The 15,066-nt window shown below is 51.9% G+C and overlaps 1 protein-coding gene across 8 annotated transcripts in view; it reads left to right on the top strand.

Annotated features, from left to right (window-relative positions):
• The window catches only part of ARHGEF2 (Rho/Rac guanine nucleotide exchange factor 2), a 29,715-nt gene extending 15,879 nt beyond the window's left edge, over window positions 1-13,836 (top strand). For 4 of the 8 annotated variants that reach the window (XM_007171883.3, XM_057544786.1, XM_007171886.3 and 1 more), the window contains 20 exons: window positions 126-193; window positions 534-597; window positions 1,371-1,500; window positions 1,719-1,828; window positions 1,978-2,124; window positions 2,621-2,871; window positions 3,079-3,204; window positions 3,520-3,637; window positions 3,824-4,072; window positions 5,682-5,758; window positions 6,191-6,360; window positions 8,289-8,356; window positions 9,367-9,567; window positions 9,939-10,058; window positions 10,188-10,255; window positions 10,397-10,432; window positions 10,638-10,688; window positions 10,894-11,337; window positions 11,588-11,771; window positions 12,387-13,836. In XM_007171883.3, coding sequence (XP_007171945.1) covers window positions 126-193; window positions 534-597; window positions 1,371-1,500; window positions 1,719-1,828; window positions 1,978-2,124; window positions 2,621-2,871; window positions 3,079-3,204; window positions 3,520-3,637; window positions 3,824-4,072; window positions 5,682-5,758; window positions 6,191-6,360; window positions 8,289-8,356; window positions 9,367-9,567; window positions 9,939-10,058; window positions 10,188-10,255; window positions 10,397-10,432; window positions 10,638-10,688; window positions 10,894-11,337; window positions 11,588-11,771; window positions 12,387-12,460 — 2,756 coding nt within the window. In that variant the 3' untranslated portion in view covers window positions 12,461-13,836. The remainder of the gene's footprint in view (window positions 1-125; window positions 194-533; window positions 598-1,370; window positions 1,501-1,718; window positions 1,829-1,977; window positions 2,125-2,620; window positions 2,872-3,078; window positions 3,205-3,519; window positions 3,638-3,823; window positions 4,073-5,681; window positions 5,759-6,190; window positions 6,361-8,288; window positions 8,357-9,366; window positions 9,568-9,938; window positions 10,059-10,187; window positions 10,256-10,396; window positions 10,433-10,637; window positions 10,689-10,893; window positions 11,338-11,587; window positions 11,772-12,386) is intronic. The other 4 variants (XM_057544792.1, XM_057544793.1, XM_057544794.1 and 1 more) reach the window with 1 other exon arrangement.
• The last annotated feature ends 1,230 nt before the right edge of the window (window positions 13,837-15,066 follow it).

Below are 15,066 nucleotides of genomic sequence, written 5' to 3'. Positions count from 1 at the left end.
CGAGGAGTCTGGGAAGGGGGAGAGTCTCAGGCTGTGTGGCCATGGGGAGATGGGTGTCTGCATGTGGGTGTGTCCCCCCCATACCACCTGGCCCTCCCGTCACCCTCTCTACCCCACCCTCCCAGCCTGCAATGTGACTATCCACAACCGCTGTAAAGACACCCTCGCCAACTGTACCAAGGTCAAGCAGAAGGTGAGATGGCAGGGAGGGCAGAGGGCTGGGGGAGAGGGTAGTGAGTGTGCGGTACCCTCATGCCTTTTCCGTTCATTCCTCACCCTGTGTTACTCAACCCCTCTCCTCACCAGGGGGCAGCCCAGACCCTCCACCCCAGGCCACAGGCCCTGCAAGAGGGGGCCAGCCTGTTGCTGTAGACACATCCCCTCAGCACTGGGCTCAGCCACCCTGATGCCCTTAGCCATCGTGCCAGCTTTCTCCCTAGGGGGCAGCCACCCAGCTCCTGCCCTGGGCCTATGGGGGTGACCCTAGGGTGACAGCTGTTCTTGGTGTCTCTCTCTTGCTCTCTGTCTCACAGCAACAGAAAGCTGCCCTGCTGAAGAACAACACTGCCTTGCAGTCTGTTTCACTTCGCAGTAAGAGTGAGTAGTGAGGATGCTGGAGCCCCCATAGGACCCTGGACCCCAGGCCTCTCAGCCCATGAGCTCTGCTGCCCCCCTGAGGTCGTTCCCTGGCACAGTGCCTTCCTCTCTTCAGTTGGATGCTGTTGGTGGGGTCATAAGGGAGGTCCGGACTCTTGGGCTTAGGGGCAGGACAGGAGAATTCAAATGCGGACGAAGGCTTGGGATGGCTGGTCATCTGAGTCTGGTCACACCTTATATTATTATTATTAGTTATTTACACTGCACTTGGGAATGTTGGCAGAAGTTGTCAAGGGCCAATTCAGACAGATCTGGTGTAACAGAAAGAGCGTGGTGCTTAGTCAAAAAGACCAGAGTCTGTGTATGTATACATATAGCTGATTCACTCTGTTATACGGCAGAAACTAACACAACATTGTAAAGCAATTATACTCCAATAAAGATGTTAAAAAAAAAAAAAAAAAGACCAGAGTCCGAATCTCTGCTCAGCCATTAGCTGAGTCACCCCAGACAAGTCTCTTAACCGTCCTGAGCTGCAGATTGCTCACAGTCTTGTGGCGGGACAGAGATAAGGCAAGAAAAGCTCTTTATAAACATTAAAAGTATTGCACAAACATACAGGTAGAATTACTGTTATCATCTTTCTTTGACTAGAACAGGGCTAAAGGTGGGGCAGGAGAGGAGGCCTCACTTCTAGTCGAGGAGCCTGGGAGGCTTGAATCCTGGGAAGGCACCAGGTTTGACGCTTGCCTACTTGGTATCCCCCCCGACAGCCACCACTCGGGAGCGGCCCAGCTCTGCCATCTACCCCTCCGACAGCTTCCGACAGTCCCTGCTTGGCTCCCGCCGTGGCCGCTCCTCCTTGTCTTTAGCCAAAAGCGTTTCCACCACCAACATTGCTGGGTGAGCCTCTGCTTGGGGAAGGGGGAGAGTATGGCAGGCAGAGTATGGCAGTGGAGGCGGGGGGCTGAGAGGTCTTTCCCATCCCTGAGTTCAGAATTATAGACAGACGGGTAAGGAGAACTTGGGGTGACTGCCTCTGGGATCCCACCTTGGGTCCCCACCCGGGAAGGGGACTCTTGCCCGAGTCGGGTGATGCAACGAGGCTCCCCTCCCCTCAGACACTTCAACGATGAGTCTCCCCTGGGGCTGCGCCGGATCCTCTCACAGTCCACAGACTCCCTCAACGTGCGGAACCGGACCCTGTCAGTGGAGTCCCTCATCGACGAAGGTGACTGTGCCTGGACCTCAGGGAGACCAGGGCATGAGGGGCAGGTGGGAGCAGTCCTGGGAACGGCAAGGCGGGAAGGGATCTAGAGAAGGGCCCAGGACCCAGGGAAGAGAATTGGGGTCCGAGTTGTTTCCCCCACTCACGTCCAGGTGCGGAGGTGATCTACAATGAGCTGATGAGTGACTTTGAGATGGATGAGAAGGACTTTGCAGCTGATTCCTGGAGCCTTGCTGTGGATAGCAACTTCTTGCAGCAGCATAAAAAGGAGGTGATGAAGCAGCAGGATGTCATTTATGGTGAGCCAAGAAGACCACCCCAGACTTCTCTTTTGTCACCAGTCCTGTTTCTTTGTGTCCTTCCTCTGCCAGCCCCTACCTCTCAAGACCCTTCCCTCTTATCCCATTGGCCTTCAAGACCCTGCCTGGCATCCCCACAAGTAGCCACTAGGCCCCCACCTTTTGGGCTGTTGACCTCCAAAGCCCTTCTTTATCCCTTCCTTCCAGTCAATTCTTAGTCTTTCCTCTCTGCCTGTTCCAACACTGTACTGGGAACTGTGGGAAACCTAGACATGTAGGGGACACATGGTTCTTGACCCTAAAACAGCTCATAGCTTAAGAAGGCACGGCATAAAGATAAAAAAATGATTAGAAAATGATCTAAGATTGTAATAATGCAGAATGTTAACCTGGAAGGGATCTTGAAAACCTCAAATGAGCCCTGAGGTCCCCAGCCTAGGCCCCACCAATTGTGGCCAAGCCAGGGTAGAGGCCATGTGTCCCATCGTACCCGCAGAGCTGATTCAGACAGAGCTACACCATGTGCGGACCCTGAAGATCATGACCCGCCTCTTCCGCACGGGGATGCTGGAAGAGCTACAGCTGGAGCCGGGAGTGGTCCAGGGCCTGTTCCCCTGCGTGGACGAACTCAGTGACATCCATACACGCTTCCTCAGCCAGATGTTAGAACGCCGACGCCAGGCCCTGTGCCCTGGCAGCACCCGGAACTTCGTCATCCATCGCTTGGGTGACCTGCTCATCAGCCAGGTGAGAAAAGGCAGGACCCATGGGCAGCATTCATGGGAGGAGGTGTGACTAGAGTGGGCATTTCTCATCTCAAAACTCTAGGGGGTGGAGCCAGAGAGAGCTGGAGAGGCAGGAAGCCCGCCTGTTTGGTGGGAGGCCAGAGGGTGTTGGGGATGAGATTTGGCTTTTGGGGAAATGCTGACCCAGCCCTGCTCCCCCAACTTCTAGTTCTCAGGTCCCAGCGCAGAGCAGATGCGGAAGACCTACTCGGAGTTCTGTAGCCGCCACACCAAGGCCTTAAAGCTCTACAAGGAGCTATATGCCCGAGACAAACGCTTTCAGCAGTTCATCCGGGTGAGCAAACCTCTCCAGGACCCACACTCAGCCTCCTCTAGTGGCCCAACCCTTGTGGACACATCCGCTCGTGGATCCCATCAGCAGCCCCTCATAGCAGTAGAGCAAGTGCTCTTACTGCTTTGGTCCTCACAATAAACCTGTGACCTTGTCGTCCCCATTTTCCAGACTGGGTCACCTACGCCGACCGGTGTGAGGTAAATGGCCAAGTTAGGGCCGGCACCAGGGCTTAGGCTCCAAGAACGCTCCAGCGTTCTTTCTGTTGCCCTCCCCTCGGGCCCCACTCTGGCCCTGAGCCCTCCTCTGCTCTTGTAGAAAGTGACCCGCTCGGCCGTGCTGAAGCGGCATGGTGTACAAGAGTGCATCCTACTGGTGACTCAGCGCATCACCAAGTACCCGGTGCTCATCAACCGGATCCTGCAGCATTCCCACGGTGAGAGGAAGAGCCTGGGAGGGAGGATGGGGTGAGAAATGGCTCGGGATAACCAAGGGGGGAGGGATAGGGTCAGATGTGGAATGCTGGGCAGCCTCTGAAGGTGGGAATCGAGATTGGTGGGAATTGGGGCTGGCTTGAAGCTTGGCTGAGCCATCCCTCCGTCATGCTGATCCCCGGTGTCAGGGATCGAGGAGGAGCGCCAGGACCTGACGACAGCACTGGGGCTGGTGAAGGAGCTGCTGTCCAACGTAGACCAGGATGTGCACGAGCTGGAGAAAGGGGCCCGCCTGCAGGAGATCTACAACCGTATGGACCCTCGGGCCCAGGCCCCGGTGCCTGGCAAGGGCCCTTTTGGCCGAGAGGAGCTTCTGCGGCGCAAGCTCATCCACGATGGTTGCCTGCTCTGGAAGACAGCTACTGGGCGCTTCAAAGGTCAGTGGTCAGCTTGGCAGGCCAGGCAAGAGTCCGCGGTCAGATATAAAGAAGGAGAAGCATCCAAGCCCTTAGGACCTCTTTTAATGCAGCCCTATACCCAGGGTGAGACCCAGTGGGAGGAAAATATGTGGTCTCTGTTGCAACAAAAGTCTGAATACTGGATTTCACGTGCAATACAAGGACTTCCTTGTCAGTATTTTATTCATTTCTTTGGTTCTTGCATGCCCAGAAAGCTACCGGTTTTGATGAGGAAAACAGAGAAATTCCAGGAGCAGAGGACAAGATCAGGGTAGTTGGTTCTACCAGCTGGAATCCCAGCCACCAGGGCTGGGGAATGGGCAGGAGCTTTGGGAACACAGCTAGGGAAGGCCCACGGGAGGGGGCGGAGCCCAGGGAAGGGCGGGCTGAGTAGAGAAGAGAAAAGGGGGCGGGGCATGTTGGGCTGGGGCACTCTTTCCCAGGCTCTCTTCCCAGACTGCGCTGGCCAACGCTTTCCTACCTCAATCAAGACAAGAGAGTTGCAGGCCTTGGCTGTGGGTGTGAGGAATGAGGGGCAGAAGTATACCATGCTACCTGAGGCCAGAGTCTGCCTGCACCTCTGTCCTGTGTCATGAAATCCCCACTCCGTAGGCTTGAGTATTGCAGGCTTCACCAGCCACTCCTTCATCCCTTTCTCTCCTTCCCATCCCTCCCACGCAGAAGCTAAGAATATAAAGCATGGGGGGGTTAAAAATAGCAAGGGTGGAGAGCTTTATTTCTGACATCCCTCCCCTTCTGTGTGCCCACAACTTAGAAAGATCTCTAAGGGCAAAGGGTAAGTGTGTGTCCTCTCAACTGTGACATCCAACTTTCTTGGGCTTGACCTTTATTTCCCCTTAAGTCTTAAAGCACAGGACCTCTTAGGATCTGGGAGCCTGGAAGGTGGGGCAGAGAAGGAAAATCAAAGCAGGGCCTGCTGGGGTTGAAGGAGATTGGGATTGTTCAGTGGTGGGAGAGCTGGATAAGGAACCCAACTGTTCCCCTCCCTGTGGAGCACAAAATGAGAAGTGGCAATATGCTGGGGTAGGGGGGAGCTTAGACCAAATATCCAAAAAGGTCTATGTTAGTCAGTTGTTCAACATGGAACTGAAAGGCTCTGGGAATCCTTTTACCCTCACAAAAATTCTGGACCCTTTCACACAGAAAAATACACATGTGTGATATATTAATATGTAAAGTTGCTTATGCAACTTCAGAGGATTTGCAGAGCCTCTGAAGCCCAACAGTAGACATCCTAGGGGGTCTGTAGACCCCAGGTTAAGAAACCTGCATTCGTTGTATAAAGAGGGTTTTCTCCACAGGCATTGGATGATCGCTTATGGGCACCTCTAGCCCAAGAAGCTGATTTATCTGATGACACATGCATTTACCCCCCATTTCTGAGCTATAAGAATGGGAGAGGTGGGAGGTCTGCAAAAGTGGAGGAAGCAACCAGAGGGAGAGAGGTCAGGAAGAGGGGAAACAGGAGCTCTAACCTAATGGGGTAAACCTGGTCCTTGAGAAAGAAAAACAGCTGCTCAGACACTCTATAATGCTGACTGTCCTCCTGCCTTTATCCTCCTGCCAGATGTGCTCATGCTGCTGATGACAGATGTGCTGGTATTCCTCCAGGAGAAGGACCAGAAGTACATCTTTCCTGCCCTGGTGAGACCTTCTACCTTCTTCTTCCTCAGCACAGACAAGTGTTGAGGCCCTTCTTGCTTTCTTACCCCAGCCTGGAAGAACCCTGGAATCCTCTAGAGTCAAACAGCTGTTATTGTAACCATTACTATAATATAATAAGGAGAAATAAGAATAGCCAAGACAGATTGTTACGGTATGCAGGCACTTTTACACCTGTGAGGAAGGCCCATTATTATCCTTTTTGTAGATGAGGAAAGTAAAGCTTAAAGTTAATTAAATCGTCAAGGGTCACAAACGTTTCTAAGTCCTGTCTGGCTGGCACCAGAGCCTGGGTTCTTAACTTGTATTCTCGGCTGACTCTTCAATCCTTTGGGTATTCCAAAAGGACTGAAGACTCAAATATCCAGGGGTCAGGATTCCCAGCTTTAATCCTTCCTTTCCCCTGACTGGCAGGACAAGCCCTCGGTGGTGTCACTGCAGAATCTAATCGTGCGGGACATCGCCAACCAGGAGAAAGGGATGTTTCTGATCAGCGCGGCACCCCCTGAGATGTATGAGGTCCACACGGCATCCCGGGATGACCGGAGCACCTGGATCCGCGTCATTCAGCAGAGCGTGCGAGTGTGAGTGTGTGTATGGCCTCACAGTACCTGCAGTTTCAGGCCCCAGGCCACAGCACTCCCAGGAATGGAACCCAGGGTTCAGAGGTGGAGGCAGAGGCCAGGGGAGAGACAAGATGGCCCAAGGCAGGAAATGTCATCTATGTTCTACTGTCCTGTAAAGTCACACTTTATATGATGACGACCGCAACCACCTTCCAAATGCAGCATGAGCTGACAAGCTAAAGGAATACTTTAAGCTGTCACATTCTGGCATATCTGCCAGCCAGCAGTACAATTTCACCTCCATTAACATCTTAGTCTGTAGGCAGTGGGCCATTATTTGGATTGTACTGTCTTTTACCTTTATTTTCTAAAAATGAATGAAAAAAAGGGGCTTCCCTGGTGGCACAGTGGTTGAGAATCTGCCTGCTAATGCAGGGGACACGGGTTCAAGCCCTGGTCTGGGAAGATCCCACATGCCGCGGAGCAATTGGGCCCGTGAGCCACAACTGCTGAGCCTGCGCGTCTGGAGCCTGTGCCCCGCAACGGGAGGGGCCGCGATAGTGAGAGGCCCGCGCACCGCGATGAAGAGTGGCCCCCGCACCACGATGAAGAGTGGCCCCCACTTGCCGTAACTAGAGAAAGCCCTCGCACGAAACGAAGACCCAACACTGCTAAAAAAATAAATAAAAGAAAGAAAGAAAGAAAAAGAGGAAAATGAAAACATTGATACTAGTGGTAAGAGGAGCAAAACTGAAACTCCATACAACAGAGGCAAGAAGGAAATCATTTCATGTGCTGAAGCAGCAGATCTTTGGCTTCTGTTGGACACACATTAGATTTGAGGCAGTCAACTGTGTGTCTGTTGTGATAAAAAAAGTGAAGTGCATGTAAAATGTTGAAAATGGATTCTCAAAGATTATGCCTGAAGAATAAATTCAGTTAGGATGTTTATGATTTTTTTTTAAAGTAATTTAATATTTTATTTATTTATTTATTTTTGGCTGGTTTGGGTCTTTGTTGCTGTGTGCAGGCTTTCTGTAGTTGCAGCGAGCAGGGGCTACTCTTTGTTGCGGTGCACAGGCTTCTCATTGCAGTGGCTTCTCTTGTTGCAGAGCTCAGGCTCTAGGCACGTGGGCTTCAGTAGTTGTGGCACATGGGCTCAGTAGTTGTGGTGCATGGGCTTAGTTGCTCCGCGGCATGTGGGATCTTCCCGGACCAGGGCTTGAACCCATGTGCCCTGCATTGGCAGGCGGATTCTTAACCACTGCGCCACCAGGGAAGTCCTATGATTTTTTTTTTTAGCTTTCAGAGAATGGATTCTTCTCCACTTTATATTATGTAAACCTATTTTTTTTTTCACTTCTGCAGTTAAGACTTTGAACAAATTTTTCAGAAATGCGTGCAAAGTATGAAATTACCTATTCTAGGAAAACAAGGCAAAGTACCTGTCCCATTGACAATAGATCTATAGTGCCCTTTTTATTAATAATATTAATATTTGTAGTTGCAAAAATAATATTATTTATTATAATTGATTTATTGAGCTTCTGCCGTGTTCAAAGCAGTGGTACATTATTTCATTTAATCCTCACAGAAAACCTGTGAGGAAGATATTGTCCCCATTTCTCACATGAGGAAATAGAGAGGTTACCACCTGGTAAATTGTGGAGCCAGGATTTGAGCCCAGGGTGCTTGATGCCAAAAACTGTAGTTGTCCCTCTGCACTATGCTACCTCTCCAGGTGACCTTTGGAGAGGGACAGACCAGTAGATGCAGATGATCAGTGCTAGGAAAAGGAGAGAGTCAGGAGTGGATGAAGCCAGGGCGTGGAGCTGATGAGGCTTACCAGGGAGAAATAGAGCACGTTTGGGAAGGAGGGTAGGCAGATTCCTGGTGTGTAACCTGACTTCCTTCCCCAAACCCCACCCAACCTGTTATCCCTCCAGATGCCCATCCAGGGAGGACTTCCCCCTGATTGAGACAGAGGATGAGGCTTACCTGCGGCGTATCAAGAGTAAGTCCACCCACGGAGTTTGTTTAAATAATTTATGATATATCCACACAGTGGAATACTGTCTAAAAAGTGAGATGGCTCTATGAGGGCTGATGTAGATCCATAACCGAAATATATTGTTAAGCGAAAAGAGCAAGGTTTAAAACACTGTAAAGTATATGCTACCACTGATGTGAAAATATTGGGGATAGATATATGTCATGTATTTTGTATATGTGTGTGCAATATCTCTAGGAAGATAAGATATTATTACTGTGGCTTCCTCTGGGCAGGGAAACTAGGAATAACAGGGTTAAGATAGTAACTTACTTTTTTACTATAGGGCCTTATATTAATTGGCATATGATCTAACTGCTGTACAAAAAGATTAACAGAAATCAGTCGGTTACACGAGGTATATTATTTCTCTCCACATAAGAGTCCTAGATTACTTCTCTCCACATAAGAGTCCAGAAGTGGGAAGTACAGGGTAGTTGTGCAGCTCTGCCCTCTTCAATGTGAAGATTCCCCATCTCTATGTCCTCTATGTCTGTGTCTCCATCACTACTCCAGCTCCTGCTATCACATCTGCATCCCAGCTAGCAAGGAAGGGTAAAGAACAAGGAGAGTTTATACCGATTTTTTTTAAGGGCAGATCTGGAAGACTGTCACATCTGTTGGCCAGAATTTAGTCACATGCCAATGCCTAGCTGCAAGCCAGGCTGGAAAATCAAGTGTAACTGGGCAGCTGTGTGCCCAGATGAAACTTGCACACCTTCTCTAATTAAAGGAAAGTGGAGAGAATGAAAACTGGTGGACAGCCTGCAGTCCCTGCCACACATTGTTTTACTTTTGTTTTTAAAACAAAAGTACGTGTTACTTTTCCCAAAAAAAAAAAGTTATTTTCTTCTTCATAAATGCCAAAAAATCAAAATTGAATCCTGCCATTCTGCCCAGGCCTGGCCCCTGAGCCCTGGGGCTGCCCCTCCACTACTGGCTCTTCTGGGTGCTCACCTGTTTCTCATCCACAGTGGAGCTGCAGCAGAAAGACCGGGCACTGGTGGAGCTGCTGCAGGAGAAGGTTGGGCTGTTTGCCGAGATGACCCACTTCCAGGTGGAAGAGGACGGCGGCAGCGGGATGCCCCTGCCCACCCTGCCCAGGGGGCTTTTCCGCTCTGAGTCCCTCGAGTCCCCTCGTGGCGAGCGGCTGCTGCAGGATGCCATCCGTGAGGGTGAGGGAGCTCCTAGGGAAGAGTCCAGACTCATCCACTCACCATCCCGAGATATGGACCCGTGGCTAGACACACAGACAAGGGGGACATCAGCCCCATAGGCCATAACTCCCCTGAGTGCCTGTTGCTTGTGGGGGAAGATGGTCCTTGCTGCTGTTTGACACCTCTCATCCTGCACATACTTGTGCTGCCCCTTGGGCACCTTTAATGACCTTTGCCTTGTATGTGGTGGTGGCAGTGAGACCCCACTACATGTGCAGGGGGCATTCCCCTAGATGCCTGCATGTTCCATGTACTGAGCGAATGGCATCGCCTCCCATCCCCCGCAGGATTCTCTGTCGCTGCTGTCCTCACCTCTTCTTTCCCCGCAGTGGAGGGCCTGAAAGACCTGCTGGTGGGGCCTGGAGTGGAGCTGCTCTTGACACCCCGGGAACCAGCCCTGTCTGTGGAACCGGACAGCGGTGGTAACACGAGTCCTGGAGTCACTGCCAGTGAGTGCCAGGGCAGGGGACCAAGGTAGCACGTGGGAGGGGTTAAAGAGAATGGGGTGGTACCAGGGACTGAGTGGTATCGGGGTGCTGGGGAAGTGGTTCGGCCCATCCTTTTCCCCTTCTCAACAGATGGTGAGGCCAGAACCTTCAATGGCTCCATTGAGCTCTGCAGAGCTGACTCAGACTCCAGCCAGAAGGTGGGTTTCAGGAGGTGTCAGGACTTGGCTAGAGGGAGGGAAAGGGACAGCTGCCCTATAGATCCTTGACTCAGAGCTATCAGGGACAGGCACCAGGGACTTGTGTGTCTGCTGATTCCCCATCCTTGCCCGTTTCTGCAGGATCGAAATGGAAATCAGCTGAGATCTCCCCAGGAGGTGAGGTGGGAATGTGATGATATAGGAGACTGAAGGAGGGGTACTCTCATCTGAGAAATTAGAGCCCAGTTTGGAGTTGGGAGGGGGAGTGTACACCTCAAAGTACTTACAGTCTTATTGTCCCACGCCCACACTTATTCAACTTCTGGGCAGTTCTCCCATCCTGAAGCTTGGACTCTGTTCCCACCCTCTCCTCTGTCCTCAGGAAGCGTTGCAGCGATTGGTCAATCTCTATGGACTTCTACATGGCCTACAGGTCAGTGGGGCAAGGGCTAGCATGGGAAGGGGAGGAGCCAGACCCGAGCTGCCCATTTAGGTGGGACAGAATCATCCTAACAGGCCTTTCTAAGCCTTCCCGATTCGAGCTCTCCAGGAATCATGACCTGGGCCCTGGGGAGTGAGGGTGAGGGGTAGAAGAAACGGGGTCCTGATACACCCCTCCGTCTCCATTCCACCCGCAGGCGGCTGTGGCCCAGCAGGACACTTTGATGGAAGCCCGGTTCCCTGAGGGCCCCGAGCGGCGGGAGAAGCTGACCCGAGCCAACTCCCGGGATGGGGAGGCTGGCAGAGCCGGCGCTGCCCCTGTGGCTCCTGAAAAGCAGGCTACGGAACTGGCATTGCTGCAGCGGCAACACACGCTGCTGCAAGAGGAGCTACGGCGCTGCCGACGCCTCGGCGAAGAGCGGGCGACGGAGGCTGGCAGCCTGGAAGCCCGGCTCCGAGAGAGCGAGCAGGCCCGCGCCCTGCTGGAGCGGGAGGCCGAAGAGGCTCGCAGGCAGCTGGCCGCCTTGGGCCACACGGAACCACTCCCAGCTGAGGCCCCCTGGGCCCGGCGGCCTCTGGATCCGAGGCGGCGTAGCCTCCCTGCAGGCGATGCCCTGTACTTGAGTTTCACCCCCCCACAGGTAAGGAAGCTTGAAGTAGTGAACTGACATCAGGGTGGACATCAGGGTCCATGAGAGAACCAGAAAGGAATTGGAGATTTGAGGCCAAATGACATCAGGCATCAGACTTGAAGGATATAGGATACTGATGGGAGGACTGAACAGTTGCAATGGGTGCAGAAAGAAATCAGTCAGTGGTAGAGGTGCTGAGAGTTGAGTCTTCACACTGCTCATTCCCTGGCCTCCTGCTTTTCTGGCCTGCTGTCCACAGCCCAGCCGAGGCCATGACCGCCTGGATTTGCCTGTGACTATTCGCTCTGTCCATCGACCCTTTGAGGATCGAGAGAGGCAGGAGCTGGGCAGCCCCGATGAGCGGCTGCAAGATAGCAGTGACCCCGACACCGGCAGTGAGGAGGAAGGTAGCAGCCGTCTGTCTCCGCCCCATAGTCCACGAGGTGAGATCCTGGTGGAGACATGGAATGGAAATGGGATGTAACCTGGGTACAGACCCTTGGGCTGTGGTTTCCAAATGAAGCCTGCATCCTAAAGCACGGGAACATTTAGGATGGTCCCTAACCAACCACTGAGGTCTACAGTAACTCTTGGGAGGGGCACAGAGCACTTCCTGTTTTGCCTCCTGGTAGATGGGAAGTGGAACTCTAGGAAGCAAAGAATGTAGGGGCCTCTGCTCCAGTAAGTCCATGATTCCCAGCCTTTTCAAGCAGAAGTAGATTTTCAAAGTAAAAAAATTTCAAAGCCCTCCAAGTTCTTATAGTTGGTTCAGGAAATACAAAATAACCCAAAGCTACTGTGACTTCATGTAATACTAATCTTAACATATTTTGTATTTTATTAATCAAATTGTGTCTCCATATACTTACCAAGTACCTAGGTGTGGATACCTTACTTTGTTGACAGAAGTTTTCCCCTCACCCAAGGATTACAGACCTCTGCCCTCCCTCACAGCTCTCTGAGCTCCTCAGCCCACAGACGGGGAGGCGTCAGTGTAGGGGTTCAGTTGATCACGGAAGCATCTGTTCACTCACTAACTTTGCCCCGTCCTCCTTCAGACTTCACCCGAATGCAGGACATCCCGGAAGAGACTGAGAGCCGCGACGGGGAGCCTGTAGCTTCAGAGAGCTAAGGGGGCCCCTCCCCCCACCCCGTGTCCCCCTGAAGAACATTACTGAGGGAGGCAAACCTGGGGACTCCAATCTGCCAATGACGAGGGAACTTTTGAAAGAACTGCTGATTGTCCTTGCCAGCTCTTGGGATCCTTGGACACGGGGGGCCATTTAGGAAGCTGGGGGTATTAGGCCACAGTGCCCCCTGGTGGCATCCAGAAGCTACACTGCAGATGCCAATTTTTCATGCCTTCTTCCCTCTACTTTAGGAAAATTTATTTATTTATTGTTTATTAGTTATGGAGGGAGAGGGGAGATTTAGAGGACCAGGGACATGGGAACCAAGCCATAGGGATCAGGGGGCCTTGTCCTTTAACACTACTGGGGTTTATTCAGGCTTAACTGTGCAGCTGCTGGGTTCTAGCCCTGACACCCCTCCTGAGCAACACCCATCTTTGAGGAGAGGCTGCAGCCATAAGACCCTACTGCCCCTTCAGGAAGGGCTGTGGTCAGGGCCATGTCCCTCTCCCCTTCCCCTCAACCTCTTACTGCTGTTCCCCCTTCTCTCTGTCTTCTATGGAAACCCCAGGGAGATAACCTGGCTTCCTAGAGTTGATGGAATACAGGTTGAGGTGGCCGTAATGGTTTGTTGGGGGGTGAGGGGAAAAACTCACAGGGACCAGAATGTTTTTTTGTTGTTGTTGTTTTCTTTTTTGTACCAAAGCCAACTGCACGTGTTTTATATTTTTAAGAGAAGATTGTAGGCAATTAGAAATCGCAGCCCTCTATCTCTACATCTCGGAAGAACTTGAGGGATGGGGGGAACAATGACTTCTCCACTCATCTATAGTACTGGGGGACCCATTTTGATCTCTTCCCCAGCCATTTGGAAAAACAGTTCTTGGGTGAGTTGGGAAATCTACAAACCCTGACCTCATCCCCCACCTCAGCAACCATGACCTGAAACCTCTGCGTGAATTTGGGGGATTTTTCAATGGACCTCCCCTCCCCCACACCCCAGTGCCTGCCAGCCCCAGCCAGTTTTCTGCAAATTTGATTGTTTAAAAAAAGAAAAAAAAAAAAAAAAAAGATAAAACGGGGAAAATTAAAGTCCTGGAACCCCAGGAAGTACTGTCTGTTAATGTCTGCCAGTTCTGAGGGTGCTGGTGAGGGGGAGAGCCAGGCAATGACATGTGTTCCTCCAAAAGGAGCCTCTTCCTCTCCCAGGAAGGGTGACTGCCTCCCTGAAGACAGGGGGCGCTAACAAAAGAAACCGCTGCCAACCTTTTTTTGTTGTCATCTTTGACGCTCACAAATACAAGGATAATAATGAAGGGGCACTTAGGTTCCAGTGGCTGTTGGAGGTTCCAACATTAAAAAACTTGTTTTCATCTCATTTGCATGCCATGCTCAGGAATTGCATCAGCCTCTTGCCCCCTTCCCTCCCTTTCAGCACAGTTCCTGTTAGCCTCTCCCCAGAGTCATTCATTTTCAGGTTCAGCCCTCACTCTGCCCTTGTTCTTCGCAGTGCCAGAGCCCTGGTTTAACCTTTTTAAGACGGTTCCCCTCCTAGGAGCTGCTCATTTGCTCTTTGCCATTTTGAGAGGCAGTGAGAGATTAAGTAGGTTTCAGTTCTTGTTTTTCGTTAATTTTTTGCTTCCTGTTTCTGGTTAATACCCTGCTCTGGGGCTGTAGGGGGAGGGGTGAGAGAGTCTAGAGTTGTATAAATGCTGGCATAGTGCACAGACCTCTGTTGGAGCCCATGGAGTAAGATGGGAAGGATGGGGCCCATGACCTCAGCTAGAAAGAGGAATTGAAATCACCTGGGGTGGGGGGCAGGCCTGGGGGCACAGCCAGCACCTTCCACTCCTGTAATTCTCATCCGTCAGCATCTGGCCTTGACAAGGTGCTTTCTCATCCATAACGGAATCTGTGAGGTAGGAATTGTTCTCATTTCATAGACAGCGAAACCTGGGTGCAGAGGGTTGCCAGCCCAGCAGAGGAGCCAGGAAAGGGCCAGCCCTCCTAGCTGCAGTTCTCCACTTCCCCTCCTAGGCTGCTCTGCCGAAAAACACCAGAGCTCCAAAGTTTCCAACACGACGGCCCATGGCTCAGCTGTGTGCCACGTCAGCGGGAAGCAGCTGGGACCCAAAGTTGTAAAGGCAGAGCAGTGGGATGTTAGCATCCGAAGACCACCAGGAAAGGGAATGCAGGCTCCTCCAGCGTTCTTACAGATCCAGTGAAGGATGCTGGTCAGGAGTGTAACGGATACCTGGGGACGCAGAGCCCAGAGCGTGGGTTCCGAGAAGCCCACAGCTCACAGGAGAGCTGCTCTGTCCCTCCTGCCGCCCCTGGACTGAAACTCCCTCTTCATCCTTGATCCCAAAACAAGACACACATTTCTCTGACATGGTAGTTCCTCTGAGATTAGTCCCTCTCTCACGTCTTTCCCATTTTGTCCGTTGTCCCCTCTCTATTCCCATTTTTGGAAACTCAGTCTTACTCTCTGTCTACCCTGTTGGCAGTTTCACAGCGCTCTGGCTTGAGCTCCAGGGAGCCAGGGCCCAGCTTCTTGCCACAGCAATGCCTCCTTTCCATTGCACCCTCCCCTCCCTCTCCCATCCCA

The sequence above is a fragment of the Balaenoptera acutorostrata genome, chromosome 1, assembly GCF_949987535.1.
Source record: "Balaenoptera acutorostrata chromosome 1, mBalAcu1.1, whole genome shotgun sequence".
Taxonomy (NCBI): Eukaryota; Metazoa; Chordata; class Mammalia; order Artiodactyla; family Balaenopteridae; genus Balaenoptera; species Balaenoptera acutorostrata.
Note: the sequence above shows the minus strand (reverse complement) of the source record. Positions and strands in the feature narration are given on the sequence as shown.